Source organism: Oncorhynchus clarkii, chromosome 4 (genome assembly GCF_045791955.1).
Source record: "Oncorhynchus clarkii lewisi isolate Uvic-CL-2024 chromosome 4, UVic_Ocla_1.0, whole genome shotgun sequence".
Classification (NCBI taxonomy): domain Eukaryota; kingdom Metazoa; phylum Chordata; class Actinopteri; order Salmoniformes; family Salmonidae; genus Oncorhynchus; species Oncorhynchus clarkii.
Genome location: NC_092150.1, coordinates 12,035,306 through 12,057,900, shown reverse-complemented (window position 1 = coordinate 12,057,900; position 22,595 = coordinate 12,035,306). Strand labels below are relative to the sequence as shown.

The 22,595-nt window shown below is 41.0% G+C and overlaps 1 protein-coding gene across 1 annotated transcript in view; it reads left to right on the top strand.

Moving 5' to 3' along the window:
- The first annotated feature begins 2,395 nt into the window (after positions 1-2,395).
- The window catches only part of LOC139407496 (trichohyalin-like), a 38,922-nt gene continuing 18,722 nt past the window's right edge, over positions 2,396-22,595 (top strand). Inside the window, exons 1-15 of the mRNA XM_071151290.1 lie at positions 2,396-4,478; positions 4,617-4,820; positions 4,982-5,053; positions 5,150-5,200; positions 5,327-5,377; positions 6,312-6,635; positions 7,084-7,470; positions 7,616-7,798; positions 8,071-8,124; positions 8,753-8,824; positions 8,976-9,389; positions 9,691-10,002; positions 11,075-11,386; positions 12,433-12,744; positions 13,317-13,576. Of these exons, the coding sequence (XP_071007391.1) occupies positions 2,396-4,478; positions 4,617-4,820; positions 4,982-5,053; positions 5,150-5,200; positions 5,327-5,377; positions 6,312-6,635; positions 7,084-7,470; positions 7,616-7,798; positions 8,071-8,124; positions 8,753-8,824; positions 8,976-9,389; positions 9,691-10,002; positions 11,075-11,386; positions 12,433-12,744; positions 13,317-13,576 (5,091 nt within the window). The remainder of the gene's footprint in view (positions 4,479-4,616; positions 4,821-4,981; positions 5,054-5,149; positions 5,201-5,326; positions 5,378-6,311; positions 6,636-7,083; positions 7,471-7,615; positions 7,799-8,070; positions 8,125-8,752; positions 8,825-8,975; positions 9,390-9,690; positions 10,003-11,074; positions 11,387-12,432; positions 12,745-13,316; positions 13,577-22,595) is intronic.

Below are 22,595 nucleotides of genomic sequence, written 5' to 3'. Positions count from 1 at the left end.
TTTTGGTGCTGGAGAAAGAGGCTTTGCGATGAGCAGGTTTAGAGAGCAAATATTTCAATAAAATGGAATGAATATGATTGTAGGCCTATGTGTAGCCATATATGGGTAAAATAAATACAATTAAATAAGTGTTATGTATTTTCAAAACTTCAGACACACTCAAACGGACTTTCATGTTAGGCCTACTACTTGTATCCCATAGAGATGGATACAGGACTCTAGTGCCCAAAAGCTACTCGTTTTAGCATGGGCAGCACCATTGAGGACTTTCACCATTTCGAAGTAGTCAACTGGGTGGGACTTCCTAGGAGTTAAGGAAGGATCACATAATTCCATCCAGGTCACCAGCGTGGATCAGCCAATGAATTACACTCGTGAGTAAGCATTCCGTAGCTGCAGGTGGCAGTAAATCGCCAAACTTGGCTTTATATATGTTCAAACAACACACTCCCAGTGTCAGTATGCACCCTTTCAGTTTGTTTACCAACTCATAAATGTAGTAGTAGAAGAACATGGACTACTTCAAAATGGAGATGGTCTCAATGGCACTGCCCGTGCTTGCACAGATGCTATAATAGAACAGATACAACGATGCCATGTCTATCTAAGTCTATGTTCTATCCAGCACTTATAGTCCTTGCACTTCCGTTATAGGTGGACAAAAAATGAATCACTTGTGGGGGAGTTTTATTTTGACATGAGGTAAGAGAAGAGGAAGTGGGTCTACTACAGACCCACATTTGTAAAGTCTGTTCAATAATATTATCCTTTAGATAATTTGTCTCGTATTCCCCCGTCATAATGTCCAACCACCCTACCCACTGGTACAGTAAGTTTAAATGGAATTGTATTTAACTTCTTGCTTCTCACGGACTGTTGTTGTACCACCCAGTACAATTGAAGCAATGTTAGTGTATGTTCTGTAAATACAGCCGCATTGCTAAAAGCACCTAGTACATTTGGCTGCAGTAGGTCTTTAATCTCTACTGGAGGTGGTTTGTAATTAAATCTTCCATGGCGTGAGGCAGTGTTTCTTCTTTCTCTGGTCTCTCGTTTGAGGCCTCATTTTAAGTTCAAGTAGGTCATAAACAGTACTGTAAAATTATGTTTTTGTTAATTCCATGAAGTTTGGATGTTGAAAGGGAGTGAATGCATTTCTTACCAAATGTATTGCTGCAAAGCAGATCAACTTATGTGCCAGTTAGTCACTGCAGTAGATCATTCAGGAAAACAATGTCTTCAATGGCCAGTACTGTAAAATCAATGATCTCACTAACAAAGCCTCAGTGGTTTTATTGGAACACAACACATCTATGTTATGTAGTGGCTGTGTGAGTTCCACTACTCTTCTACATTTGCACACACTGTACATAGATCTTTCTTTTTCTCTTTTCCTTTGTGTTATTGACTGTACGTTTGTTTATGTGTAACTCTGTGTTGTTGTTTTTGTCGCACTGCTATGCTTTATCTTGTCCAGGTTGCTGTTGTAAATGAGAACTTGTTCTCAACTGGCCTACCTGGTTAAATAAAGGTGACATAAATAAAACAATGAACTTGGAGTCTGTAGTTGCACACAGTGAAGCATTGAGGATGAGTAATTGTGTTCTTGGAGTGATGTCATAAGGGATCATGCGGTCATAAGAAGATAGAATCCTCTTGCTATTAGGCTAGAATCTTAGGTGGGAGAACATTCCGAGAGAAGGTTAGTTGGAGAAGGTCATCATATTGGTAAGTCATGTTTATACATTTTTCCAAAAGTTATGGTGAATCTACTATAATGGAGAGGACGGTTTTAGGCAAATACGATAGAAATTCATATCCATTTGCGTAGCCTACTGCAAGTATCTAACTCCTGTCTTATGTTTAAATTAATATTTTCTTGGTTAAAGATTGGTTTGCATTAATCTAAACTGATAACTGTATAATCTGGATTACCGAACCTGAGCTTGATTACTGAGGAGTTTCAATTGATTAGTAATGTCTTAAAACACATTTAACAGCATAGTGTACTATACTATAAACATTTAGAAAAGATTTACACAAAATATATAGTATAAAGAGAAGTTTGCATAATTGGTTGGTCACAGCTTTATAAATTTGGATACAGGGCTGTCTTATGGTGAGATGCAAGATAATGTATTAGAGGCACTATTAGAGGCACTAGAAATGTAGGCATTGATGAAAGACACCGCATAGGTTAAATGCTTTAACAGTAGTTTGAATGGCTATAATGAACTGTTAAAAGTGACTTGCTTGATGCCTTTTGATGCCGATGCCGTCTTTAGGTTGTTTAAGGACTTGTTTTCTTTAGCAGCATCCTATAGGATGCTAAATATTTACGCATGCAAAAATAAATCAAATGAAGGATGAAGAGTTGCTGTTAATGGATATTAGAATGAGGGAAAGGGAGAGAGGGATGGAGGAGGAAATGAGGAGGTTCAGGGAGAAATCTGAGAGGCAGAAGGTAGAGAAACAGATGGAGCTCCAGAAGAAGAGACAGGAGGAGAGAGATGAGTGGGAGATATTTGAAAATAAGAGAGTGGAGGAATGGAAAGAGTTTTACAGGAGGGAAGAAGACATCCGAAAGGAAGAGGCATGGATGAAAGCAGAAAGGAAGACAAAGAGAAAGGTTGAAGAAGGAAAGAGAAAGATGGGAGAAGAACAACAGATGCTGAAAAAGCAAGCCAGTCTGACAGAGACACTGAGTGATGGAAAGAGAAGAAACCTGGAAGAGAGAAAGGAAGATGAAAATAATATGGGAGAAAAGTGTGTGAAGGAAGCAAGGGAAGGAGACAGGAGAGAGCTCCTGAAAGAAAAGAGACAGAGACAGAATGCAGAAGACAATTTGACACACATGGAGAAACAAATGATGGAGAGGGAGGGGGAGAGGAAGAGAGAACTTGAGAGTCAGATTAGAGAAGATATGAGAAAAAGAGAAGAGGAAATGAAAATGAGGAAACTGGAAGAGGACCTAATGATAGAAAAGAGGCAGAGACAGATTGCAGAAGAAAATATGACACATATGGAGAAACAAATGAGAGAGCTGAAGGAGAGGGAGGAGGACAGGAAGAGAGATCTTGAGAGTCAGATTAGATATGAGAAAAGAAAGCACGAGGAGGAAATAAAAATGAGGAACCTGGAAGACATGAAGAATGAAATGTTTGGGAAAATGAGAGAGTTGGAGGAGGAGATGAAGAGAGAACTTGAGAGTCAGATTAGAGAAGATATGAGAAAAAAAGATGAGGAAATGAAAATGAAGAAACTGGAAGAGGACCTAATGATAGAAAAGAGGCAGAGACAGATTGCAGAAGAAAATATGACACATATGGAGAAACAAATGAGAGAGCTGGAGGAGAGGGAGGAGAAGGAGGAGGACAGGAAGAGAGAACTTGATAGTCAGATTAGAAAAGATATGAGAAAAAGAGAAGAGGAAATGAAAATGAGGAAACTGGAAGACATGAAGAATGAAATGTTTGGAAAAATGAGAGAGTTGGAGGAGAGGATGAAAAAGATGGAAAGACAGCATGCAGAGAATACCATGATGGAGGAGGAGAAGGAGGAAAGAAAGAGGGTGGAAGACACAGTGAGGATGAAAGAGCTGAACAAGACAGCCTTGGATGTGTGGGAATTTCACTTCGGAAGTCATGAATGTCCGAAACACAGAAGTGATTCAGAATGTTCAGATTGTGATGACGGTAAAAGTGCCAAAGCACACCAGAAGAAGACAGACAAAGAGAAGAATGAAACGATGGAAGCACTCCTGACTGAGGAAAAATGTAACAGTAGTGATGATGATGATGATGGTTTCACTGAGATGAAACAAAAGGATGGACATAAAAATATGCTTGTTGAGGAGAAGGTAGCTTCAAATTACTGTCAGAATGATCAACCAGGAAAAGTCAAAGTTCAAAATGACCTGGCAGGTGATATAGACTGGTCAGAGAGTGACTACAGCGAGATTGAGGTAATAATCGACAGTGACACTGAGGACATTAGTGAAGAAATAAAGGAAACGGATGAGGAGGAGGAGGTTGAAGATAAGACAGATATTGAGAGTGATGAGAGAACAGTAAGAAATGTGATAAGAAGTGAATGTGAGGATGATAAGAGTGGGAAACCAAACATGAAGAAAGGCATGGTTGACAAAGACAATACGGACAACAACGTTGAGAAAGAGAAGACAACCCAAAGCAACACAAAGAGAGAGGAGGGTGAGAGAAAAGAGGTTCAAAGCCAAGACACAGAGACATACAAAACCAATGGAGCGACAGAATCTGACGAGCTCACTTTGGCTCCTGGAAAGGGGTCAGATAGCAATGACAGTGAGAGGGTCAAATCCAACCAAGAGAAAGAAAAGGATGACCAAAAGGACACAGGACAGTTAGAGAGTCAGGAGGAGAAGAAGGAGGACAGGATACTTGCTGGAGCAGAGGGAGAGACTCAGCATCCTCAGGAAGACCAATCGGAAACATGCAAAGGTAAAAAAAAAAGAGTTGTTTGACAACATATGTAAATGATCACTGATCTGTCATTAAATGTAGAGAACTCCACTGATATCAATGGCACTTACCTTTTCAAACATTTGTCATCTCTTTCAGATTTTTCCATTTTCGCAGCGGCAATGGTTAAGACTCAGGGCCCAGACGAGGATCAACTAGCAGTTGAAGGAAAGACTAACAACACTCAGACAGACCAGGCAGCAAAGGTCAAAGGTGAAATGGACCTGAACAATGACTGGTCAGAGAGTGACAGTGAGACTGAGGAAATTACAGCTGATTTTGAGATTGATGAGGAAACAGACCAACCAGCAACGTGCGGAGGTAAGAAGGCAGTCAGTGGAATTACATTGAGGAGTGCTGATCTTGTTTGATAGCATGTACAAATCATCACTAATATTTTGTAATTGTAGGAAACTCCCATGAAATCATTAACAATTACCTTTTCACCCACATCTTCACACACCATTTTATTCAAATGTCAGATTACTCCATCTCTGTTGCTGAGGAGGTTAAGATTCAGGACCCTGACAAGAATCAACCAGCAAAGCTCATAGGTAAAAAGGGGATAGACAGAGAATAAAGTGTGATATGTGAGGGTAGTTTCAACACTTTCACTTACACTGTCTGTATACCACCTCCCTCTCCTCCAGATTCCTCCATCTTCTTGGCTGGTGCTGAGGTCAAACAGACCCAGTGCAAAGGTCATCTTAGTTTACAGTTATTTTGTACATTGAAAGTGTTATACAACTGCACCCCCCTCCCCCACTGTTGGTATTAATATCCTTAATGTTCTTATTTCTTCATATATGTCTCCTTGGTTGCTGCAGCTGAGTCAAAGACTCTGAAACCTCAGGAGGAGCAGCCAGCAAAGTGTAAAGGTAAAGACCAAAGCCCGGTTTCCCGATAGCGATGGAACTGAAGCTTACTAGTGTTTAAGTGATGCAGCTTTCTTATAACGGCCGAAGATGTCACATGCGTTTCAACAAAACACCACGCAGAGAGAACGTTCACTAAGTGCATTGTTGGAGAAGGTGTCGATATTGATTGAAAGAAAGGCAGGGCTGCTCTTTGATCAGATTTCTCCATTAAAATCTTACCTTAACATTAGAATTATTCCACAGTACTGATGACGGATCAGCTCCTAGAGAGCTATTACCACCTCATGGCTGCAAAATATTGAGGCGGATTTTTCTGATGCTTAACCTATAATAATGCACTAAATCACAGATTCATTTGGCACATGTAGTTAAACATCATGAAATATATATTGAGGCAAAAATTACGGACCGTAAAGTCTACAAATAGAAGTCAATTGACCGAAGATTAAATATATTTTAATAGGATTGAAATACAGGCCTGTGTAGCCTACTGAACTTCGCTTGTTGAATTGCCAAGACATTGACAACTGTTTATTTGTAGTCAACTTCAATCCGAAGTTATCGTCAGTCACAGAGACAGATAAACGTCTTGTTTCTATGTTTAGGGGAGATCTTCTGCATAGAAGGTGATGCGGAAGGGCAAAAAAAGCATTTAACAAAGCACTTAGCTGAACCTTGAGTGGTCTGAGGCAGCATTTTCAACTGCAACTTTACTAATTATGGTTTTGGGAAACAGCTCTGAGATTTAACAATGCTCCTATGAAGGTTCTAATGATTAACATATCCTTATGATGCTTTTGGGAAACTGGGACCTGGATTATAACATATTGATACAATGTGAATGCTGAGATAGTTTATTAGCATGTTCAAGGCGCTTCTCTTATTTCTGTTTTTCTGTGTGTATTAATGTCCATTCTCTCTCTTTTCTTGTCAGATTTGTCTGTGTTTGCTGCAGCCGGAGGAAAGACTCAGGACTCAGCAAATGTCAAAGGTGAAAAGGACCTGGACATTAATGTAGACTGGCCAGAGACTGACTACAGTTGCAGTGACGATGAGTTCATGAGTGAAGAGATATACCCAACGGATGAAGAGAAAGGTCTTCCACAACTCCAGACGGATGGGAATACTAATGAGATTGGTGGAGAAACGACAGATAGTGTTGATTTTCAAAGACACAGAATAAACTCAGAGAAGGATGAGAAAGATGGAGATGAAAAGAAAGAGGTCATTCAGGAGAACCAGAGAACAACGTACAAAGGTAAACAAAGATGGAGAGATATAGAGAGGATTCTAAAAAAATAAAGGTGATATGTAGAACAATAACTGTGTTTGAAGTTCAGAATGTAAGGTGGTCTGAAACACCCTCACTGAAACCCTCACTTGAAGCCCTCACTTATATGTATATATTTTCTCTCTCCTACTTCCCTCGTTCCCAGATTTATCCATACTTTCAGCTGGTGCTCAGGTCACACATTCACAGTGCAAAGGTAAGAATGAGTTTGGGTGATTGAGGGCATACATGCATTTCTCAACTGCAGAATATTTTCAAAGTGCAAATATTACAAGGCCCTTATTTGGAGTTGCAGTGTATATGGATCCAGCGATGAGTGCTGAGTGTGTTTGAAACCATGTTCAAGTCATTATGGCTTTGTGTTCTCATTGCGTGAAAGTCCCTTTAATGACACTCCTTTTCCTCCTCGTGTTAGATCTCTCTGGGTTTGTTGCAGCAAGGGATAAGGTCAAGGGTGAAAACGACCGGGACATAGACTGGTTAGAGAGTGACAACAGTGAGATTGAGGAAGTAATAGAAAGTGACAGTGAAATAAAGGAAATTCACCAAATGGAAGAAAAGAAAGAGAAGGATGAAGAACAGACAGATGACCTCCAAAGTAAGAGAAAGACAGAGAAGAGTGACGAGGAAACCACAGATAGCAGTGATGACAAGAGTGAGAAAACAAACGTCAAGAAAGACAAAGAGATGCGTCATGAAGACATTACAGACCACACCCTTGAGAAAACAGAGTTCTCCATCTTAGCTGAGGAGGAGGTTAAGACTCAAGACCCTCGCGCGGACCAGCCAGCAAAGTGCAAAGGTTAAAAGACACCATTTATTTACGTCTGAATTGAAGCACATTTTTAAAATGATGTGTGCTGAGCTAGTTTTAAAGCATGTTCCAAGGTGTTATGTCTGTCTAGTAATGTACTTTCTCTCTCTTCTCTTGTCTGTGTTTGCTGCAGCTGGAGGACAGACTCGGAACACTCAGACAGACCAGGCAGCAAAGGTCAAAGGTGAACAGGACCTGGACATTGACTGGTCAGAGAGTGACTATGACAGTGAGGGAACAATGGATAGTGACAATGAGTTCATAGGTAAAGACGAATGGACAAAGTGGAGCGTGGACATTGAGGAAAAGAAAGCGTGTACACAAGTCCAACATGATGGAAATACAGCTGAGAGAGACATCATAAACCAAGAGAATAAAAAGGTCCAGCCAGCAAAATGCAAAGGTGAGAGAGAGAGAGAGAGAGAGAGAGAGAGAGAGAGAGAGAGAGAGAGAGAGAGAGAGAGAGAGAGAGAGAGAGAGAGAGAGAGACCACTAGATGATAAGGAGAAGTTCAGATTGTGAAGTGAGCATGAATTCCCTCAGTATGTTTATCAATCTTTCCTCTTGCCCACCTCTCTCCCCCGAAAGATTTATCCATCTTTTCAGCTGGTGCTCAGACTCAGCAGACCCACCAGTGCAAAGGTAAGAAAGAGGATGGGTGCAGCATTATGAATTGTTGTGTCACATAAGACCCACTACCCACTGGGCACAAACTGGTTGAATCACCCTTCTTTCCACAAAAAAAGTATCTATTTTATGAAATGACATTGAATCAATATGGAAAACTACTTGGATTTGCAAAACATCATCAATGTAAAGGAATTTCAGGATGTTTTTTTCCACATAACTTTTCATCTAAATCCAATTATATGGTTTACATTTTGTTTATTTCACATTAGTTGTCAACTGAATCAAATATAAATTAAAACTAGACGTTAAACTGACGTCTGTGTCCAGTGGATAATATATATTTTGATTTTCTTGTCATCTTAGTTTACAGTTATTTTGTACACTGAAACCATTAAGTCTATGGTAGTCACACATTCATATTTGGATTGCAGCCTACTACATGAATATATTGATATGTTGGACCATTGATATTCAAACTGTCCTACAACTTGTCTAGTAAACTACATTGAGTTTAGTTCATTTGAAAGCATGTTCAGTATGAAATCATCGTCAACACTGTACATCTTTTAGTGTTTAAGGTATTATTATCAAACACACTCCTTTTGATATTAACACCAGTAATTTGACTTTATCTTGTCAGCTGTCTCCATGGTTACTGCAACTGAGTCAAAGACTCTGAAACCTCAGGAGGACCAGCCAGCAGTGTGCAAAGGTGAAAAAGTCTAGAACTACCACAATGATGCAATGATGAGTGCTTAGCTAGCTTGAAAGCTGTGTCTCTGTGTTGTATCTGTTATATATCTGTTATATATCTGTTATATCTGTCTATGTCTGTTCCTATTTTCTCTTGTCTGTGTTTGCAGCAGCTGGAGGAAAGACTCAGACAGACCAGGCAACAAAGGTCAAAGGTGAACAGGACCTGGACATCGACACAGACTGGTCAGAGAGTGACTATGATAGTGATGATGAATTCATAACTGAAGAAGTATGGCAAAAGTGGAAAGAGGACAATGAGAAGAAAAGACAAAACAAAGATTCCACAGTTACACCATTACCGAATACAGATAGGATTGATGGAGAGGTCTCAAGAGAAAAGATTGGAAAGATAAACCAAGAGCAGAGGGCTGTAGCAGAGGGAAAGACTCAGAACCCTCAGACATATCAGCCAGTAAAGGTCAAAGGAGAAAATGACCTGACAAGTGGGGGAATGAACCAAGAGAAGACAGAGATAGAGGTCCTTCAGAGGTCTCGTCAGGAACAGCCAGCTAAGTGTAAAGGTCAGGAGGGTTGGAGGACCATGCTATAACCAGTAGAGCTGTCTTTTTACATTTAACATTTACATTTTAGTCATAGATCAGATGATCTTATTCAGAGCGACTATACTGGCCCCCCGTGGGAATCGAAAACACAACCCTGGTGTTGCAAGCACCATGAAATACCAACTGAGACACACTAGGCTCTAAATAACAGAGATTATGTTTATTTCCAATCCCCTGTCTGCCTGTCTGTCTGTCTGTCTATCTGTCTCTCTGTCTCTCTTTCTCTCTGTCTCTCTGTCTCTCTGTCTCTCTTTCTCAGGCATGGCCAAGGTCCCCCCGGTTCAGCAGGCCAAAGTGAGTAATAAAAGTGAGATTGTCCAAAAGAAAGATGGGAATGACAAAGTGACAGAGCCAAAGACAGATGCAGAGCTCATTATGGAAAAATATGAGAGGATGGTGGAAGAGGGGAGACGGGGGCCTGGTCAGAAGGATAGGAGAGATAAAGACATGGCCAAAGAGTCTAAAGAAGAGCAGCGCAGGCTGAGGAATGAGAAGGCCCTTCAGGATCACCTGGACAGTGTAGAGAATCAGGAAGGGACAAGCAAACAGACCAGACAACCACAGTGTATAGGTAGGACCAGGCAAAGTGACAGGGGACTCGAACAGAAAACATCTCATTCTCTGTGGTTTAATAGCGAAGAGCACCATTGCTCTCTCCCAAAAGTTAGGTCGGTGCGTAAAACCCGTAAATTAAAATAAGTACAAATAAATACATTTGAACTGCATCAGTACACAGATGTTTCGGCTTTGCAGCCTCCTTCAGGGTGGTTTAGCATCACATTGTACTCAGACAACGCCATCTTAATTCTCATGGGGAGGCTACTAAAACTATTACATTTAAGTAACATCATTGTATCTCACTAAGGTAGTGAGTTATGTGTGACTGCAGTTTATTAACACAGTACTCCTCTAGTGCATTGAAACAGCTTATAGGCCTTAACTATACTTTTATTATGTGTGTTGTTGTCCTATCAAATCTCCATTCATGTATATTCCTTTCTGTCCTTAGATTATTCTATTTTCACTGCATCAGGGCTAAAGAGCAAGGACCGGTATGATCAACAGGCAGTAAAATGCAAAGGTAAAACATGAAGGGGGATAGAGAGGGACAGACTTTTCCCAAAGTATTTGATGGCACAGTGAGGTGTCGTTAAAAAGGATGACAGACAGACAGACAGACAGACAGACAGACAGACAGACAGACAGACAGACAGACAGACAGACAGACAGACAGACAGACAGACACAGACAGAGCACACAAGCACATTATAGGCTCTGGTACTCAATTGGAATAGAACTGTTTGATGTTTACTCAAGTCTATTTTAGGAAACATGGCTGATGTTTGTTTTGGATCATTCTCTTTCTTTCTATATATCTCTCACTCTGTCTCTATCTCTCTCTTTCTCTCTCTTAAACGCGTACGCACGCACACACACATGTTCACTGTTTTCCTCTATCTATCTCTGTCTCTCTGTCTCTCTGTCTCTCTGTCTCTCTGTCTCTCTGTCTCTCTGTCTGTCTGTCTGTCTGTCTGTCTGTCTGTCTGTCTGTCTGTCTGTCTGTCTCTCTGTCTCTCTGTCTCTCTGTCTCTCTGTCTCTCTGTCTCTCTGTCTCTCTGTCTCTCTGTCTCTCTCTCTCTCAGGCATGGCCAAGGTCCCCCCGGTTCAGCAGGCCAAAGTGAGTAATAAAAGTGAGATTGTCCAAAAGAAAGATGGGAATGACAAAGTGACAGTGCCAAAGACAGATGCAGAGCTCATTATGGAAAAATATGAGAGGATGGTGGAAGAGGGGAGACGGGGGCCTGGTCAGAAGGATAGGAGAGATAAAGACATGGCCAAAGAGTCTAAAGAAGAGCAGCGCAGGCTGAGGAATGAGAAGGCCCTTCAGGATCACCTGGACAGTGTAGAGAATCAGGAAGGGACAAGCAAACAGACCAGACAACCACAGTGTATAGGTAGGACCAGGCAAAGTGACAGAGGACTCGAACAGAAAACATTTCATTCTCTGTGGTTTAATAGCGAAGAGCACCATTGCTCTCTCCCAAAAGTTAGGTTGGTGCGTAAATCCCATAAATTAAAATAAGTAAAAATAAATACATTTGAAGTGCATCAGGGATGGCGTACACAGATGTTTCGGCTTTGCAGCCTCCTTCAGGGTGGTTTAGCATCACATTGTACTCAGACGACGCCATCTTAATTCTCATGGGGAGGCTACTAAAACTATTACATTTAAGTAACATCATTGTATCTCACTAAGGTAGTGAGTTATGTGTGACTGCAGTTTATTAACACAGTACTCCTCTAGTGCATTGAAACAGCTTATAGGCCTTAACTATACTTTTATTATGTGTGTTGTTGTCCTATCAAATCTCCATTCATGTATATTCCTTTCTGTCCTTAGATTATTCTATTTTCACTGCATCAGGGCTAAAGAGCAAGGACCGGTATGATCAACAGGCAGTAAAATGCAAAGGTAAAACATGAAGGGGGATAGAGAGGGACAGACTTTTCCCAAAGTATTTGATGGCACAGTGAGGTGTCGGTAAAAAGGATGACAGACAGACAGACAGACAGACAGACAGACAGACAGACAGACAGACAGACAGACAGACAGACAGACACAGACAGAGCACACAAGCACATTATAGGCTCTGGTACTCAATTGGAATAGAACTGTTTGATGTTTACTCAAGTCTATTTTAGGAAACATGGCTGATGTTTGTTTTGGATCATTTTCTTTCTTTCTATATATCTCTCACTCTGTCTCTATCTCTCTCTTTCTCTCTCTTAAACGCGTACGCACGCACACACACATGTTCACTGTTTTCCTCTATCTATCTCTGTCTCTCTGTCTCTCTGTCTCTCTGTCTCTCTCTCTGTCTGTCTGTCTGTCTGTCTGTCTGTCTGTCTGTCTGTCTGTCTGTCTGTCTGTCTGTCTGTCTCTCTGTCTCTGTCTCTCTGTCTCTCTGTCTCTCTGTCTCTCTGTCTCTCTCTCTCTCAGGCATGGCCAAGGTCCCCCCGGTTCAGCAGGCCAAAGTGAGTAATAAAAGTGAGATTGTCCAAAAGAAAGATGGGAATGACAAAGTGACAGAGCCAAAGACAGATGCAGAGCTCATTATGGAAAAATATGAGAGGATGGTGGAAGAGGGGAGACGGGGGCCTGGTCAGAAGGATAGGAGAGATAAAGACATGGCCAAAGAGTCTAAAGAAGAGCAGCGCAGGCTGAGGAATGAGAAGGCCCTTCAGGATCACCTGGACAGTGTAGAGAATCAGGAAGGGACAAGCAAACAGACCAGACAACCACAGTGTATAGGTAGGACCAGGCAAAGTGACAGAGGACTCGAACAGAAAACATTTCATTCTCTGTGGTTTAATAGCGAAGAGCACCATTGCTCTCTCCCAAAAGTTAGGTTGGTGCGTAAATCCCATAAATAAAAATAAGTAAAAATAAATACATTTGAAGTGCATCAGGGATGGCGTACACAGATGTTTCGGCTTTGCAGCCTCCTTCAGGGTGGTTTAGCATCACATTGTACTCAGACGACGCCATCTTAATTCTCATGGGGAGGCTACTAAAACTATTACATTTAAGTAACATCATTGTATCTCACTAAGGTAGTGAGTTATGTGTGACTGCAGTTTATTAACACAGTACTCCTCTAGTGCATTGAAACAGCTTATAGGCCTTAACTATACTTTTATTAAACGCGTACGCACGCACACACACATGTTCACTGTTTTCCTCTATCTATCTCTGTCTCTCTGTCTCTCTGTCTCTCTGTCTCTCTGTCTCTCTGTCTCTCTGTCTGTCTGTCTGTCTGTCTGTCTGTCTGTCTGTCTGTCTGTCTCTCTGTCTCTCTGTCTCTCTGTCTCTCTGTCTCTCAGGCATGGCCAAGGTCCCCCCGGTTCAGCAGGCCAAAGTGAGTAATAAAAGTGAGATTGTCCAAAAAAAAGATTTGAATGACAAAGTGACAGTGCCAAAGACAGATGCAGAGCTCATTATGGAAAAATATGAGAGGATGGTGGAAGAGGGGAGACGGGGGCCTGGTCAGAAGGATAGGAGAGATAAAGACATGGCCAAAGAGTCTAAAGAAGAGCAGCGCAGGCTGAGGAATGAGAAGGCCCTTCAGGATCACCTGGACAGTGTAGAGAATCAGGAAGGGACAAGCAAACAGACCAGACAACCACAGTGTATAGGTAGGACCAGGCAAAGTGACAGGGGACTCGAACTGAAAACATTTCATTCTCTGTGGTTTAATAGCGAAGAGCACCATTGCTCTCTCCCAAAAGTTAGGTTGGTGCGTAAATCCCATAAATTAAAATAAGTAAAATTAAATACATTTGAACTGCATCAGGGATGGCGTACACAGATGTTTCGGCTTTGCAGCCTCCTTCAGGGTGGTTTAGCATCACATTGTACTCAGACGACGCCATCTTAATCCTCATGGGGAGGCTAATAAAACTATTACATTTAAGTAACATCATTGTATCTCACTAAGGTACTGAGTTATGTGTGACTGCAGTTTATTAACACAGTACTCCTCTAGTGCATTGAAACAGCTTATAGGCCTTAACTATACTTTTATTGCTGTGTGTTGTTGTCCTATCAAATCTCCATTCATGTATATTCCTTTCTGTCCTTAGATTACTCTATTTTCACTGCATCAGGGCTAAAGAGCAAGGACCCGTATGATCAACAGCCAGTAAAATGCAAAGGTCAGACAGACAGACAGACAGACAGACAGACAGACAGACAGACAGACAGACAGACAGACAGACAGACAGACAGACAGACAGACAGATAGACAGACAGACAGACAGACAGACAGACAGACAGACAGACAGACAGACAGACAGACAGACAGACAGACAGACAGACAGACAGACAGACAGACAGACAGACTATAGGCTCTGGTACTCAATTGGAATAGAACTGTTGGATGTTTACTCAAGTCTATTTTAGGATACATGGCTGATGTTTGTTTTGGATCATGCTCTCTCTCTCTCTCTCTCTCTCTCTCTCTCTCTCTCTCTCTCTCTCTCTCTCTCTCTCTCTCTCTCTCTCTCTCTCTCAGAAGTCTCTATATTTGCAGCTGGGAAAAATCGTTTGGCTAAAGTCTTGAAACCCCTTGTGCGCAAAAAAAAGGAATGCAAAAAAAGTCAGAATGCATAGGTAAGAGAGGAGAATGTTACAACTGATAAGTGAAGTTTGTTTGACACAGTATTACATGATTCTAACAGTGATACTTTTGTTGGGTCTTTTTTCAGTTCCTGACGTTTTCCTTGCTAAGAAGTGACCTCTGCAATTTGAAAAATATTTTCTGAAATTCATTTTCATTCTTTCCCTTGTTTTCTATATACATTTTTAAATTCTTCAAGCATTATAAAATAATAAAATAATTTTATCATCAATGGTTTGTGTGTGCACATTGTTTTTAAGGGTCAGGTCAAGACCAATTCTGTGTTCTTTGTTTTGCTAGAGAGAAACAGTATGCATACTAGCCCAGATTCCTAACCTCCAGGGTTAGTCTTTCAAAAAAACATTCACCAGCCTTAGATTCTCCAATATTTTTTTTGTCACATTAGACTTGAAAGATATGCTACAGGATTGAGCGTGCCAGAGAAAATGGTCTCTAATGTACCCACAGTTTTGTACTCAAAGCATTCTTTCTCTCTTTAGGATTGTCACAGATGGTTGTGGCCATAGAGCTCGCCAGTTTGTAGTCCTAAAAACTGTAAATGAAACCTTGTGGTACAGATAGGGGTCTACCTGTGCCTGAGCACCTTAGTTTAAATATCAACAGTACTGCCCCAGCAGCATACCATTTGATTAACACTTGATAACACTTGATTTACATCATCACCAATTCTCGGTCTGGTTGGACTACACGCAGCAGAGAGAGGCAGAAAGACATAGAGAGGAGTGGTTGCATCTCCGACCCTCCGACCCATGTCCACCCCTTCTTCAGTCGGGAGTTGCACTTGTGTGTCAGGGCAGCAGCAACACAGGTAGTCTACACTCTAGCAAACCATCATATACTAACATATCTCATAGTGAGAGAACCACACCAGACTCATCCTTTCATATCATAGTGAGAGAACCACACCAGACTCATCCTTTCATCTCATAGTGAGAGAACCACACCAGACTCATCCTTTCATCTCATAGTGAGAGAACCACACCAGACTCATCCTTTATTCTAGCCTTCATTAAAAAGTGTCCAGGTCAGAGTGTGGAAATTCAAGACGTGGCTTCACCTCCTAAAAGACACTTATAGTCCCTACCTCCCATCCTCTCTCTCTCTCTCTCTCTCTCTCTCTCTCTGCATGCTGGGAGTGTTTGGTGCATGCTGGGAATTGTTTGAGTGAAGGAGTGCGTGTGTTGTGGAGAGTTAGATATTCACAACTTTCTTTCGGTTTGCTATTTCTTGGTGGCATTGTTTGGTTTTCTTCTGTGCATGATTAAGGTTATTATTTTTGTTGTGGTAGAATTAAGTATTTTGTTTTTCGTATCGAAATGACCCTGATTTTGGCGCGGATGGCAGCCCGAATGGGGATGCCGTCCCTGTCACTTCGGCACGGCTTTAGGTGTGTTACTGAAGCTACTGTCACGGTGGAGTTTCTGGTCGCCGTAGGAGAGAAGGTAGGAAACGAGAATGTTGCTTATGCATCCTGGATTTAAAAAATGGTGGTGGTATTTCTTAAAGAAGAGTGTCTTGTTGATTGGATGGTTGAGCATGGTGTACTTCTTAAAGAAGAGTGTCTTGTTTATTGGATGGTTGAGCATGGTGTACTTCTTAAAGAAGAGTATCTGGTTGATCGTATGGTTGAGCATGGTGTACTTCTTAAAGAAGAGTGTCTGGTTGATCGTATGGTTGAGCATGGTGTACTTCTTAAAGAAGAGGGTCTTGTTGATCAGATGGTTGAGCATGGCGTACTTCTTAAAGAAGAGTGTCTGGTTGATCGTATGGTTGAGCATGGTGTACTTCTTAAAGAAGAGTGTCTTGTAGATCGTAAGGTTGAGCATGGTGTACTTCTTAAACACTTGATCGACGTATATATCATAGAAGAGTGTAATTGTTTTTAGGCCAGCTGTTTTTAGTCAATATGTTTGTGTTTTTAATGTAAATTGTTTGTTGTACTGTATGTGTGTTTATAGTTCTGTTTAATATTGTGTATGTAAGTTGTTTTGTCTGAAACGTTGTTCCCCCTGCTGTTATTGGACCAGGTCTCTCTTGGAAAAGAGATGTTATCTCAATGAAAAAAACCTGTGTAAATAAAGGTAAAATAAATTTTTAAAATTGTCTATTCAAGTCTAAATCTGTTGTCAGGGGATGAGGTAGTTTTACATAGAAGATAGGCTCTTCTCTTATTAAGTAACTTGATTAGGCATAATCAAATCCCACTAATTCACAATAAGACACACAGGAAGCTATGATTATCAATTTCAGTTAAATACATTGGAAATGCAGTTGATCATTCACAATGTCCATCTGTATAAAATGCAGTAGATCATTCACAATGTCCATCTGTAAAAAATGCAGTTGATCATTCACAATGTCCATCTGTATAAAATGCAGTTGATCATTCACAATGTCCATCTGTATAAAATGCTGTTGATCATTCACAATGTCCATCTGTATAAAATGCTGTTGATCATTCACAATGTCCATCTGTATAAAATGCAGTTGATCATTCACAATGTCCATCTGTATAAAATGCTGTTGATCATTCACAATGTCCATCTGTATAAAATGCAGTTGATCATTCACAATGTCCATCTGTATAAAATGCTGTTGGAAGAGATTTGTCTTACCCATGTCCTTGTGACTGGACTTGATTAACTTCCAGCTTACTGAGACGGTCAGAAGGAAACAAAGGTTAGGGAACTTTAATACACCTGAGAGAAAATGGACACCTGCATTAAAATAATGTTCCCTAACCTAATAAAGTGGAGGGACCAGAGCATTTGAAAGGTTGTGACATGGACCTGAAGATAATAGAATGAGCAGCTTTTTTCACCATGCTGCCTCTGGAAAAAGATGACCTGTCAAGCAAGACTGTAGAGTCAGTCAATGTAGGGTAATTTCACCGGAGAGAATTCAAGACCCCAGGCCCTGCTGGTGGCAGGGTTCTGTGGTCAGATGTTCTCAGGAATTGGAAATTGAATTGAGCCTCCGCTATAAAGAAATGCTCCATGTGCAAAATTACCAGCAGTGTTCTGAAAAACACAAGCTATATTTGGGTCATATCTGATAAATGTATTAAAGTAGGCAATGTGCCAAATCCATTTGAGATTGACTTGCTCATTTAGAATCAGTACCAAGAGCAATTAAGATGGAGATCACTTTATTGGTCAATTACACACAAGGTCCAACTGAAATTTGACTTCCGCTATTAACCTAAGCCCTCCGAAATACAAACACTGAGTATACAAAACATTAAGAACACCTGCTATTTCCATGACATAGACTGACCAGGTGAAAGCTATGATCCGTTATTGATGTCATTTCAATCAGTCTAAATGAAGGGGAGGAGACAGGTTAAAGAAGGATTGTTAGGCCTTGAGACAACTGAGACATGGATTGTGTATGTGTGCCATTCAGAGGGTGAATGGGCAAGACCAAAGATTTAAGTGCCTTTGAACGGGGTATGGTAGTACGTGCCAAGCAGGTGCCCCCGATTTGTGTCAAGAACTGCAACCCTGCCGTGTTTTTCACATTCAACAGTTACCTGTGTATCAAGGATGGTCCACCACTCAAAGGACATCCAGCCAATTTGACACAACTGTGGGAAGCATTGGAGTCAACATTGGCCAGCATCCCTGTGGAACACGTTCAACACCTTGTACAGTCCATGCCCTGACAAATTGAGACTGTTCTGAGGACAAAAGGGGGTTGCAACTCAATATTAGAAAGATGTTCTTAATTGTTGGTATACTCAGTGTACATACACAGGTTTAGGAGAGGTGCAGGAGGCTGCCACACTGGGCACTGCTGTTGTGGGGGATTAAGTGCCTTGCTCAAGAGCACAACGGCAGGATATGGTATCTAGGATTTCACACCAGCAACCCTCCGGTTACTAGCTCACTTCTTTGCGTCTCATTTCTTTGACCAGGGATTCGAACTGGTAACCCTCCAGTTGCTGGCTCACCTCTTTTACCGCTAGGCTACTAGCTGAAGCTTACACAAAAATGGGGGAATCAGTAAGACTGTACTATTGGAAAGGATGTATCAGTTTAAATCACCACAAACACAAATGAAAGCAATTTATTAGTGTAAAATATATTTCAAAAAGCAAGTCTATTAACTTAGTGGGAGGAATGACCTCGATTCAGGGCTTTACCAAGTCGATGAAAGCTACAGTAGCAGCATGTCTCCAAAGCTCACAACTCAAAATCAAATCAAATTTTATATGTCACATACACATGGTTAGCAGATGTTAATGCGAGTGTAGCGAAATGCTTGTGCTTCTAGTTACGACAATGCAGTAATTACCAACAGGAAATCTAACTTAACAATTCCACAACTATTACCTTATACACACAAGTGTAAAGGGATAAAGAATATGTACATAAAGATATATGAATGAGTGATGGTACAGAACGGCATAGGCAAGATGCAGTAGATGGTATCGAGTACAGTATATACATATGAGATGAGTAATGTAGGGTATGTAAACATTATATTAAGTAGCATTGTTTAAAGTGGCTAGTGATACATTTTTTACATCAATTTCCATCAATTTCCAATAATGCAAACTCTATTATCAATACAGACTTGCCACCCAAGCCAGTGTGTTCTCTTGTGTTATCTGAAAGGACCTTCAATGACACCAAACGCTGGCCTGTGACACATTTTGTTGACAAACCCAAAAAAGGATATAACATATATATAACATATATATATATATATATATATAGAAGTGGGTGATGCAGAACACAATTGTGCATTACTCCACTAGGAGCTGTGGGGCCCTAGCCATCACCCCTACGGAGTGTGATGTGTGTGTGTGTGTGTGTGTGTGTGTGTGTGTGTGTGTGTGTGTGTGTGTGTGTGTGTGTGTGTGTGTGTGTGTGTGTTTAAGAGGCTATTACTCCACTAGGAGCTGTGGGGCCCTATCCATCACCCCTACGGACTTTGGTATGTGTGGTGCAAATGCAGAACTGTGGGAAGTGCAGTGTAAACGCAGCCACAGCATGGCAGAGGAGGCTTAATGAAGCCCTACACTGCATGACACAGATCAACTCTGTCTAGTAAGCTTTCTCAATACAAGTGTAATGAAGTTGCATTCTCCAGCACAAACACCCCCATTGCCCCTCAACACCACCTACAGTTGAAGTCGGAAGTTCACATGCACTTAGGTTGGAGTCATTAAAACTTGTTTTTCAACCACTCCACAAATGTCTTACTTTTGGCAAGTCAGTTAGGGCATCTATTTTGTGCATGACAAGTAATTTTACCAACAATTGTTTATTTCACTTATAATTCACTGTATCACAACTACAATGGGTCAGAAGTGTACATACATTAAGTTGACTGTGCCTTTAACAGATCTGATAGGCTAATTGACATAATTTGAGTCAATTGGAGGTGTACCTGTGGATGTATTTCAAGGCCTACCTTCAAACTCAGTGCCACTTTGCTTGTCATCATGGGAAAATGAAAAGAAATCAGCCATGACCTCAGAAAAAATGGTATACCTCCATGTCTGGTTCATCCTTGGGAGCAATTTCAAAATGACTGAAGGTACCCACGTTCAGCTGTACAAACAATAGTATGCAAGTCTAAACACCATGGGACCACGCAGACGTCATACCACTCAGGAAGGAGACGCGTTCTGTCTTCTAGAGATGAATGTACTTGTGTGCGAAAAGTGCAAATCAATTCCAGAACAACATTAAAGGACCTTGTGAAGATGCTGGAGGAAACAGGTACAAACGTATCTATATCCAGAGTAAAACAAGTCCTATATCTACATTACCTGAAAGGCCGGCCAGCAAGGAAGAAGCCACTGCTACAAAACCTCCATAAAAAAGCTAGATTACAGTTTGCAACTGCACATGGGGACAAAGATCGTACTTTTTGGAGAAATGTCCTCTGGTCTGATGAAACAAAAATAGAACTGTTTGGCCATAACGACCATCGTTATGTTTGGAGAAAAAAGGGGGAGGTTGCAAGCCGAAGAACACCATCCCAACCGTGAGGCACAGGGGTGGCAGCATCATGTTATGGGGGTGCTTTGCTGCAGGAGGGACTGGTGGACCTCACAAAATAGATGGCATCATGAGGTAAGAATATTATGTGGATATACTGAAGCATCATCTCAAGACATCAGTCAGGAAGTTAAAGCTTGGTCGCAAATGGGTCTTCCAGATGGACAACGACCCCAAGCATACTTCCAAAGTTGTGGCAAAATGGCTTAAGGACAACAAAGTCAAGGTATTGGAGTGGCCATCACAAAGCCCTGACCTCAATCCCATAGAAAATTTGTGGGCAGAACTGAAAAAGCATGTGCGAGCAAGGAGGACTACAAACCTGACTCAGTTACACCAGCTCTGTCAGGAGTAATGGGACAAAATTCACCCAACTTATTGTGGGAAGCTGGTGGAAGGCTACCCGGAACGTTTGACCCAAACGTTTGACCCAAGTTAAAGTGAAACCAAATACCAAACACTAATTGAGTATATGTAAACTTCTGACCCACTGGGAATGAGTCAGAAGGGAAATAAAAGCTGAAATAAATCATTCTCTCTACTATTATTCTGACATTTCACATTCTTAAAATAAAGTGTTGATCCTAACTGACTTAAGACAGGGAATTTTTACTCTGATTAAATGTCAGGAATTGTGAAAACTGAATTTAAATGTAATTGGCTAAGGTGTATGTAAACTTCTGACTTCAACTGTACACAGCACTCTTTGTTCTAAATTTGTTCTATAGCGGTATCCATACACATTTAGATGCAGTGATCACAATATAGTGGCTATATCCAGGAAATACAACATTCCATTATTTTGCTGTGATTCTTATGTGGATAATGTTACAAATATTTGTTGGTTTGATGTGAACAGTAAGGGCCATACAGATGCTGCACTTGATGAATTTATGACATTGCTTCTTCCAATTATTGATAAACATGCACCTGTTAAGAAACTGACTGTTGGAACTGTTAAGGCCCCATGGATAGTTGAGGAATTGAAAAACTGTATGGTTGAAAGAGATGGGGCAAAAGGAGTGGCTAATACGTCTGGCTGCACATTTGGTTGGCTGAATTCCTACAAATGTAGAAATGATGAGACTAAACTCAACAAAAAGGAGTGGCTAATATGTCTGGCTGCACATCTGATTGGCTGAATTCCTACAGATGTAGAAATGATGAGACTAAACTCAACAAAAAGGAGTGGCTAATACGTCTGGCTGCACATCTGATTGGCTGAATTCCTACAGATGTAGAAATGATGAGACTAAACTCAACAAAAAGGAGTGGCTAATACGTCTGGCTGCACATCTGATTGGCTGAATTCCTACAGATGTAGAAATGATGAGACTAAACTCAACAAAAAGGAGTGGCTAATACGTCTGGCTGCACATCTGATTGGCTGAATTCCTACAGATGTAGAAATGATGAGACTAAACTCAACAAAAAGAAGCAGAAACCGTATTATGAAGTTAAGTTCAATAACATAAATAATGTAGGGAAAATTATGGCTTATTCATCACAAAACCATTTGATGTTGCCAATCATTTTAATTATGATTTCATTGGCAAAATGGGCAGACTTAAGCAGGAAATGCCAACAACAAGGGGCTCCAGAGTGGTGCAGCTGTCACGACTTCCACCGAAGGTAGTTCCTCTCCCTGTTCGGGCGGCGCTCGGCGACGCGGCGCTCGGCGACGCTGGCCTACTAGCCATCACCGATCCTTTTTTTCTTTTCTGTTTGTTTTGTCTTTGGTTATTTCACACCTGGTTTCATTTGCCTTCATTTCTGTGTGTATATATTTACCCTGTTGCCTGCCTAGGTTTGTGCGGGATTGTTTTATTTTGTGATGTAGCTCGGTGAGGTTTCGCCCTATTTTCTGTTTCACGCATTGAATAAGAGTGTGTTATTTAGGAGCTTTGTTTGTTCCTCCTTGCGTGAGTAACGGGTGTCTCTGTTGTCGA